The sequence below is a fragment of the Nicrophorus vespilloides genome, unplaced genomic scaffold (genome assembly GCF_001412225.1).
Source record: "Nicrophorus vespilloides isolate i.1.1-1 unplaced genomic scaffold, Nicve_v1.0, whole genome shotgun sequence".
Taxonomy (NCBI): domain Eukaryota; kingdom Metazoa; phylum Arthropoda; class Insecta; order Coleoptera; family Silphidae; genus Nicrophorus; species Nicrophorus vespilloides.
Window position 1 is genome coordinate 194,367 of NW_017096087.1, and position 10,214 is coordinate 204,580.

The window sequence follows — 10,214 nt, forward strand, 5'->3', positions numbered from 1 at the left end:
TCTTCGGCGTCGTAAAGCAATAAAACCATTATTACCGAAGAGGACGATGGTAAAGAGAAAGAGAGGATCAGTTGCGTTTGTTCTGGGGCCGAACGAACAAACCATCGGGTGGAAATCAATATTGGCTGATGGCGCCGAAGACCCCCAGCAAACGTCACCTCTCCGCATCCGCCGATGGCGCAACCAAAAATTCGTAATAGTTTTTATTATTTTAGCACCTCGGAGATACCATAAAAGGCTAAACAAACAGAGAGATAGTGCACCTTTCTTTTATCATCATCATCATCATCATCCTTTTTATTTTCCTCTAGTCTTTCTCCTCTTCCAACTTTGAGGCTCTGTTTGCTCGTTGCTTTATTATTATTATTACCTCGTTTCCTTTCGAAGGAAAGGATGTTCAATAATTATTAGTTCCTGTCAAAGCCCGTACCTAAAGGATAAATACCAAAAAAAAAAGAAATAAAGAAACAATCGCAGATCCGGCACGTCCTGACTTTTCGTTTATTCAGCATTTATTTGTACACACAGTTATTATTATTGTAACACCTAATAGAGGTGTTCGAGTGTCTTCGGATAAACAGATTTAGTCACCTCTTCGTTCCACACACAAAACACACGTCTTAATCCCGACGTAACGCCTTCGCCTTTGTTTTTCTCACGCAACCTTAAATACTTTAGAGAGAGAGAGAACGCGAAGTAATCTTGGGATTATCTTGGGCGGTTTCTCATCACCCGGTACTCTATAGATTTACGCGTGCCTGGGCCCTTCGGCATGATCGGAATTTCCCTTTGTTCGGCGCATGGAGGCGGCATCGTTCCGTCGATCTTGTACTTTGCCAGCAAATGTCTTAATTCCTCGTTCTGTCTTCTCAGACAAATCACCTTTTGATGAACCTTACTACGATCTGAAACAAACAAATTTTACAATTTACAAGTACAAAATAAATTATTTTAATTATAAACAGGACATTGCTTGGGGAAAAACAAGCAAACTTTCCTAAATGAAGTAATAATAAAATGATGATATTGTCTTTTTGGAATCATCTCAACGAAAACAAGAATCCCGGATATTTAAAGGTAAATACCAAAATAAAGGTAATTCACATAATTTGCCAATGTATAAGATACGGATCTTCAAGAGCTTCGGGAAAAGGTAATTCACCCAATATTTCGTCCGATCATCAAAACCGCAACATCCGCGCTCGGAAATTCGCGGATTAAGTCATGGGATTAAACTCACCGACAAGGATTTCGTGATACTTTTCCATGCCGTAGTAAAGGGCATCCCACAATTGGATCTTATCGGATCCCAAAATGTTCTTGTAGCTGTTCCAATAAGCGCTCACATCCTGCGATGTCATCAGTCGCGAAATCGTAGGAGTTTTCTTCGCGATATCCGGAACTTCCATGGATTTTTCCCTGAAATTATAAATTGACCACATGACTGGTATCTCCATCTATTCGAGTAAGTCTAAACTGAAAGTTTGGTTGCCTATATCAACATCCAGTGTTGTATTCAGTAAGATTTTGTTAACACTCACTCTTCTCCCGAATTCGTGTTAGTGACGAACTCTCGTAACGCTTTTAAGACATGAGCTGGATCCATCACCAATTGATGGTTATACATGCAAGTGGTTGAGGCCGTTTGGATGTTACCATACTGCATGTACTCTATAGTTTGAATCTTCTTCTCCTGTTCTTCGAGCATGGGATTAGGACCCAGACACTCTCCGGTATGTTGTATATACTCAGGTTTTTCTTCATCCAATCTAGTGGAAGTAACAATATCTGCCAAGATATCATCAACGGTGTCATCCGTTTCTTTGACACCCAATAAAGGATTATTATCTTCGTCCTGCTGCTCCATGAGACTCTCTTGGAAAGTGGACACAGATTTGTCTGTCATATAAGTGTCTACGGATAAATCGGAACCCCGATTTGCATTGATACAGATGGGACACTTGACGTACGGCATGAAGTAATGCATCATGATATTAATGTCGGCTTTATCGGATAATTGCAATGCCTGCGAATTACCACAAACATTTTTAATTTATCAACAAAATTTAAAACAAAAACTTACAGCAAACAAATTATCAACTCTGAGCATAACATCCTCCTCTTTAACCCTTTCCGCCAATATTGCGTTCAATCTACTTTCGATAATGAAATTAGAGCGATCGGAAATCCTGTCAAGGACATTATTCAAAGTCCGTTTATAAGCCAAAGTATTTTCCAAATCCGGATTGCTAAGATGCATTGACATATTCGATGGTTTCGGTGCGATCGACCCTGCAACATAACGACACGTGTAGTCTTTCAGTTAAAACTAATTCAATTATTAATACCTTTAACAGCGCGCATCATATTCGTGGCATTCACGTAGCTAACTAAATCTTGCATCTTCTTAGGTTGCGTATAAGGTTCTTCCCACTTCAATCCCAACTGTTGCTCATGCAGCAACTTATCTATAGTCAGCAACTTGTTCAAGATTTTCGAAGCCATCTTCCTATTCAACTCCCAAACGGACATGTATTTCTTTTCATTGCTACTCGACATACCTTCCGATTTCACTTTGACACCTTGTATGCACTTCTGCAATTTGAAAATCTCATTGAACAACTTATCCATTTCATTTTTCGAGTTTATCTCGTAATTGTCGATTTTATCTCTCTGGTGATTGATGACATCCTGCAACTTATTCAGCTTCCTCTTCTGCTCCGATTTGATAATGATATTCTCATCCTCACGCTTCTTCAAAATCTGATAATTATAATCCATTTTCTCTTGATTTGCCATGGCTATAGCTTTGATGGCTTCAAATTCCTGCTGAAGAATCTCGCAGTTTCTCTCCAACCGGATCTTCACACCTCTGACCCGTTCGTAATGCTTGATTCTCACAATGGTGACAACCTCCTCGAACTCGTCTTTCTGACGAAACTTATTCTCACTTATAGCCAACTCCTGTTCCTCTCTCTTCTTGTACAACTCTTCCCAACGTTTATTATTGTTCTCCATGATATTACTCCTTTCTTGGATCATAACGTCCAGGATATCCTGCAACTCGTTACTATGCGCCACTCTCATGATAGCCACCTATGAAAATACACAAATTATACTCTAAATAAATTTAAAATTAATCTGAAACAAACCTGTTTCTCAACGCGCTTAGCCAATGTACTGACTTCATCGTTCTGCATCTTTTGGTCTTTATAGAATTTATGTTCGGCACGTTTCACTTCGTTTCTGAGCATTGTGATGGTCGTGTCCTTCTGCTTGATCAATTCATTGCATTTATCCTGTTGAAATTTGATCTCGTCGTGGATATTCAAAGGATCGTTGTAGTTCATGATGTTTGCCCATTTTGTCGCTATTAAATCGAACATCTCTATTGCCAAATTCGCTTCCTCTTCCAGTTGAGCCATGACTTGCTCACGGATGATAGCTTCACCTTCACGACTATCCACCTCTCGAGCATCATTAGCTACTCGCACGTTGGTTACTTGTTGTTCCACCTCTAAGAAAAGTTGCTTCAAGATTTCACTACTTTTCTCTAATTGGATCTGGAGTAGAGTTGGCTTCTCCGGTTGCTTCTCTTCTACAGCTTCCATAGCCAACATTTGTTGTCTAAAGAAAATAACAACAAGATATAAACAAAATACAATAAATTTCCAAAATCGTCATCATCGGCATTATACAATACACAAAATACAACTAAAACTTTCTAAACAAAAGGACATGACCAATAATCAAAAGGATCATAGTTTATTAATAATTATATCAATATTAAAACATTCTTATTGATTTCTAAGATTTGAAAGTTTCTCTAAGATTACCATACTGTTATTTTTAAAGTTTTTTATATGGCCCATTAGCTCAGTTGGTTAGAGCGTCGTGCTAATAACGCGAAGGTCGCGGGTTCGATCCCCTCATGGGCCAACCAATCTTTTGTAAAAAAATAAATAAATTATGCTATTATATAATTAAACGTTTATGTTTATTATTTTATAAATATAATTTAATTAATATTATTAACTCCTAAAAAATATAATAATTATCACTAATAACAAATATTGTACAACAGATTTATAAGATGCTTTTTTTTTGCCCTATTTCTACCCCTTTTGGGTTCATTTTCATGATACAGGTGACCCTAGTTAAACTGTTTTTAAACCAACATAAATTTCATAAAAAAAATCAATATTTTTGAAACACCTTGTATATTTATGGTCTTGTATATTCTGTTGCATAACAAAATCAAACTATACTTCTTGTATGTAACTACTGAACGTTAGGTGGCGCCAACAAATATAAGAAACTGTCACAAGCCCGACAACCGAAATACCGTCTATCAAATTCCCGACGTTCGAAATCCCGACCTTTGAAATGCCGACTGTATCGAAATTCCGAGTGTATCGAAATCTCGACAACCATAATCCCGACTATATCAAAATCCCGACTATATTAAAATCCCGACAACCATAATCCCGACTATATCAAAAATGTGTAGACATTTAAAAATGTTATTGTAAAAGTTTTGGATATAGTCAGGATTTTGATATAGTCGGGATTATGTTTGTCAGGATTATGGTTGTCAAGATTTTGATATAGTCGGGATTTCAATAGACGGTCTTTCGGTTGTCGGGCTTGCAATATAGACACAGAAACTGTAGTTTCTTATAAACATTAATTAAAATATTTCATGGAGTATTAAATATTAATAATATTCCTGAAAAATGTAGTAAATCCAATGAAAAACTATACCTAATCATATTCATAAACTATTGTACGTTTCATAATACTAAATCATTATTTTTTTTTAATTATTTTAACTCTTGATCTTAATAAAATTCAACATTGGATATAACTATAATTCTTACTTTTCTTTAGCTTCCAACCGTCTCTTGATCCTAATCCTCCTTGCACACTTTCTCTCCTCTGGGTCTTTGGATGCTATGTCCGGAACATTGAGTTCAGCGAACTGGAGCATCTCATCATCTCCACCTGGGATGTCTAGATCCATGATTAATTTACGTTTATTAAAAGTCTCTTAATAAAAATTATATAATAAAAAAGAACTGAAATAAAGTCACTGCAAATGTCAAAACTAAAGAGACACAACAAGCAAATAAATAGATGTAATTGCTTAGCAACCAATAATAAATGTCTACTGTTACATCAATAAAAGTAACAATTATATAATTATCATGAAATATCATTGATAAATTTGTTAATTTTCCTGAAAAATCTAATACGAAAACAAAAATTTTGTATTTATTTAACAATATTTGTTTCTTATTAATAATTTATTGTAAGAAAACGTTAAATTGCAGAAATCCTAATATAGACTCGTTGGAAAGACCATAATTTTATATTTTATATATTAATTTGCATCCTAGATGATCTAATTTGAGTTTGTAGTAATCGAGAAATTAAATGAAACTTGAAGACGTGAAAATAAATCAAAATATCATTAAATCTCAGTAATTAATTTATATTATAATTAATATTCAATAGATTTAGATATAATCATCATATATGAAAAAAATAGCTTTTATATAAACTTGTTTTCAACAAAAAAATATTTTTTTTATTATTATATAAATTATTAGGAAATATTTAATAATTATCAAGATATTAAGATTTTTGGTTATTTATTAATACAATAATTTGTGTGTATTGATGAGTTTTTAAGTAAATTAGTATTTTTCTATTATTTAAAAGTAGTTCTAATGTTCCAACTATACTTAAGTTGTACTATACTTAAATTCTTATTAAAACCAATTATAACTGCAAATATTAGTTCTAATTGTAATTACGACTAAAAATAGTGATTAAGTTTGTATAATAATGTAAATTTATATAATAAACATGTGTGTTTTGTATAGGAATTATGCAATCGCCGACAGGGAGTTTTCGTTAACTCCGGTTGGTAACACTTGGTAAATTGTTTGGCTGCGTTACCGACATTACCGACTCGCCAGTTTTGAGTTCTTCTTGTAAAAATCATGGCGGTGAGTGTTTGGCAATTTGGTTATCCCGTATAGAAATCGTGAAACATCAGTGTTTAGGGCCGAAAAAATACAACAGATTCCTGCGAAATGTAACCGTAAATATGTAAAGTTTGTAATTCCGACGATATTTTTCCTTTTAATCTGAATCCAATAAGTTAAAAACTTTCGTCACACGTTTGTTGTTTTTCTTCGGAGTGAATACAATGGAAAGTCAATTTTTCGGCCCTACAACACTTATGAGACTCGATTTCCATGCGATTTATTGTAATAATATAAATATAATTATGGTAGAATCGTCAGGAAACAGGTAAAAAGTGGTTTTGTTTTGGTTCTGCTGAAACATAACCTTAATTATGGTTTGTTGCCATACGATTCTATATATGACAAAATAAAGCAACTGGCATTTACAGTTAAGCCTTAATCAGATGGCTTGATTGTAATACAAACTATAGTTTGTAGTTGCAAAAGTGATCACCTTCCATTGCAACTCTCATCTACGCTCTGTACTAGATGTGTTACTTAGTGAAGGTTACATTTGATCCAAACTTATCTGATTGTTTGGACTTGCAGATTTTGGATTGTTTTACTAATGGGTATTGTTATTTTTTAGCCGGTAGCACCAAAGAAAGCTGCTCCCAAGGGAAAGAAAGTTGTAGATAAGAGCAAAAATATTATGCGTGATCTCCACATCCGCAAGCTTTGCTTGAACATTTGCGTTGGAGAATCTGGTGATAGGCTTACCAGGGCTGCTAAAGTAAGTTTACACTTATTTATTACTTTTTACTAAGTAAATAAGAATACAGTTTGTTTCAACAAATAAAACTCAATTTAGTAAAATTAATTTTTTAATATTAAATGTATTTGTTGATATGCAACTGGCATTTACTAGCTATGTCTTCTATGACTTGTTTGTAATAGAATACTTATATAGTTGCAATAGTAATTACCTTCCATTGCAACTCTCATCTACTCTTTGTACTAGATGTGTTACTTAGTGAAGATTACATTTTGATCAATTAAAAGATTTTAATCAAAGTTTTCTTTAAGACGCCAATACTTTATGAATTGTTATTAATTGAGTATATTTGTTTGTAGGTATTGGAACAATTGACTAGCCAACAACCCGTCTTCTCCAAGGCTCGTTACACTGTCCGTTCTTTCGGAATCCGTCGTAATGAAAAGATTGCTGTCCATTGCACAGTGCGCGGCGCCAAGGCTGAGGAGATCCTCGAGAGGGGTCTTAAGGTCAGGGAATACGAATTGAGGAGGGACAACTTCTCGGCTTCCGGCAACTTCGGTTTCGGTATCCAGGAACACATTGACTTGGGTATCAAGTACGATCCCAGCATTGGTATCTATGGTTTGGACTTCTACGTCGTATTGGGCAGGCCCGGTTTCAACGTCGCCCACAGGCGCAGCAAGCAAGGCAAAGTTGGCTTCCAACATCGCCTGACCAAGGAAGATGCCATGAAGTGGTTCCAACAGAAATACGATGGTATCATCCTCTCCAGTAAAAAGTAAATAAACGAACGTAGAACCTCTCATTTTACGTTTAAGCCAATAAATTTATATTACACAATATAATAATCATGATTTCTTTTCCAACTTTCCTTACCGATCCACAACAAACAAAACATCACTCTACACCTACTTAAAACTTTCTGATTATTTTTATTATGTTTTGTAATATCGATTCCTGAAATTTGGAATTGATTAATTTTATTGCTTTATTCGAAATTTGGGTTTTTCTTCTTTTTTATTTAAACGTGTTTCTAATCTCCTAATTTTTCTAGGCATTGAGTGGATGTTGTCTTCAAGAAGATATGAAGAACAATTTCCATGTTTCATTTATTTGAATTTATCTATTACTACAATAAAACAACTTTGGATAAATTTACCATACTTTTATCATTTTGTGATATGAAGTACTTTATATGTTTAAACTATGAACTACATCTATCTACCCAGCCACCTTGATATTTTGAAGATAAGTACAAAAAAATGCAATCTCCAACTTACACAAAATCCAAACATTTATGTTTGCGAATTATGTATTTACGAGATTTTGTAACTTGTTTTATTTCTAATTCTATTGACGAATTTAATAAAACACCAAAGAGTTTACATAACTAGTTTTAATTAAATTGCGTAACAACAATTATTACAATGTAAATTCATTGTTTCGTATACAATTCAATAGTTTAAAAAATGACACTTTTGATATCAGCGTTTCTCAACCTTTTAGTCAAACGACAAAGTATATTTGTTTGTAGTTATATATCTAAGAGTAATTTACCAGTACCTCGCGGTAACAGCTGTCATTTTGCTACTCGTAGGTTGAGAAACTTGGCTTAACATCTACATTTTATAACAATATACTTTGTCCAAGAATCACTTTTGAAGATTTTTTTTTAAAGTCATCGATTTCCATCGTTTATGTTGATTCTGAAACAAAATTTTAATTTTTTATACAAAGTGTATGAGATTCATGAAGTCTATGAAACAAAATTTGAAATACAGTGGAATTTCGCTTAACGAGTTTAATCTTTTCCGTTTTTTTACTCGTAACATTCAAAATTACACATGTGTACACAAGTTTTAAAAATGATGAAGAAGGCGCGCAATCCGGGACTTCACTTCTCATCGTCATTTGTTATGCGAAACGTAGCTCGTTAAGCGAGTTATTTTGCTCGTTATGCGATCACCTTTAAGCGAGGTTCCACTGTATTTATATTCAATTATATAACCAGCCACCTTGATATTTTGAAGATAAGTACAAAAAAAATTGCAATCCAATTTACACAAAATCCAAACATTTATGTTTTCGGATTATGTTGTTACGAGATTTTGTAACTTGTTTTATTTCTAATTCTAATGACGAATTTAATAAAACACGAAAGAGTTTACATAACTAGTTTTAATTAAATTGTGTAACAACAATTATTACAATTTAAATTCATTTTTTCGTATACAATTCAATAGTTTAAAAATGACACTTTTGATATCAGCGTTTCTCAACCTTTTAGTCATACGACAAAGTATATTTGTTTGTGGTTGTATATCTAAGAGTAATTTACCAGTACCTTGCGCAACCTTGCGGTGGCAGCTGTCATTTTGTTACTCGTAGGTTGAGAAACTTCGCTTAACATCTACATTTTTTAACAATATACTTTGTTCAAGACTCACTTTTGAATATTTTTTTTGAAAGTCGTCGATTTCCATCGTATTTGGTTAATGTTGATCCTGGAACAAAATTTTAATTTGTTATACAATGTGTATGAGATTCATGAAGTCTATGAAACAAAATTTGAAATACAGTGGAACCTTGCTTAACGAGTTTAATCCGTTCCGAAATTTCCGAATTTTTACTCGTAACATTCAAAATTACACATGTGTACACAAGTTTTAAAAATCGTCATCTCGTTATGCAAAACGTCGCTCGTTAAGCGAGTTATTTTGCTCGTTATGCGATCACCTTTAAGCGAGGTTCCACTGTATTTATATTCAATTATATAACCAGCCACTTTGATATTTTGAAGATAAGTACAAAAAATGCAATCTCCAATTTACACAAAATCCAAACATTTATGTTTGTAACTTGTTTTATTTCTAATTCTAATGACGAATTCAATAAAACACAAAAGAGTTTACATAACTAGTTTTAATTAAATTATGTAATAACATTTATTACAATGTAAATTCATTGTTTCGTATACAATTTAATAGTTTAAAAATGACACTTTTGATATCAGCGTTTCTCAACCTTTTACTCATGCGACAAAGTATATTTGTTTGCGGTGACAGCTGTCATTTTGCTACTCATAGGTTGAGAAACTTTGCTAAAAATTAATGATATCTACATTTTTAACAATATTATATAAACAATATACTTTGTCCAAGAATCACTTTTGAAGATTTTTTTGAAAGTCGTAGATTTCCATCGTATTTGGTTAATGTTGATCCTGAAACAAAATTTTAATTTGTTATACAAAGTGATTCATTAAGTCTATGAAACAAAATTTGAAACCACAACGAGTTAACGAAATTTCCGGATTTTTACTCGTAACATTCAAAATTGCACGTGTACACAAGTTTTTAAAATGATGAAGCAGGCGCGCAATTCGGGACTTCTCTTCACATCATCACTCGTTATGTGAAACGTTGCTCGTTATGCGAGGTTCCACTGTAATTATATTCAAT

At 33.5% G+C, this 10,214-nt stretch overlaps 2 protein-coding genes and 1 non-coding gene across 4 annotated transcripts; 2 read left to right on the top strand and 1 right to left on the bottom strand.

Moving 5' to 3' along the window:
- Positions 1-708: 708 nt before the first annotated feature.
- LOC108569458 (dynein regulatory complex protein 1) lies at positions 709-5,023 on the bottom strand. Its single transcript, XM_017931015.1, has 7 exons — positions 4,881-5,023; positions 3,153-3,627; positions 2,349-3,096; positions 2,084-2,292; positions 1,542-2,026; positions 1,241-1,419; positions 709-905 (listed from the first exon to the last, which is right to left on the bottom strand). Exons 1-7 carry the CDS (start codon positions 5,021-5,023, stop codon positions 709-711), a joined length of 2,436 nt encoding a protein of 811 aa, XP_017786504.1.
- Positions 3,866-3,939, top strand: Trnai-aau. Its single transcript has one exon. It is a non-coding gene; the product is annotated as a tRNA-Ile (tRNA).
- Positions 5,024-5,940: 917 nt separating the features above from the next.
- LOC108569459 (60S ribosomal protein L11) lies at positions 5,941-7,912 on the top strand. Of its 2 annotated transcripts, XM_017931016.1 has the most exons (4): positions 5,941-6,014; positions 6,625-6,768; positions 7,110-7,531; positions 7,808-7,912. In XM_017931016.1, exons 1-4 carry the CDS (start codon positions 6,009-6,011, stop codon positions 7,812-7,814), a joined length of 579 nt encoding a protein of 192 aa, XP_017786505.1. In that variant the 5' UTR covers positions 5,941-6,008; the 3' UTR covers positions 7,815-7,912. The 2 variants fall into 2 exon arrangements, with proteins under 2 accessions (XP_017786505.1, XP_017786506.1); XM_017931017.1 differs by lacking the exon at positions 7,808-7,912 and having other exon boundaries at positions 7,110-7,598.
- The last annotated feature ends 2,302 nt before the right edge of the window (positions 7,913-10,214 follow it).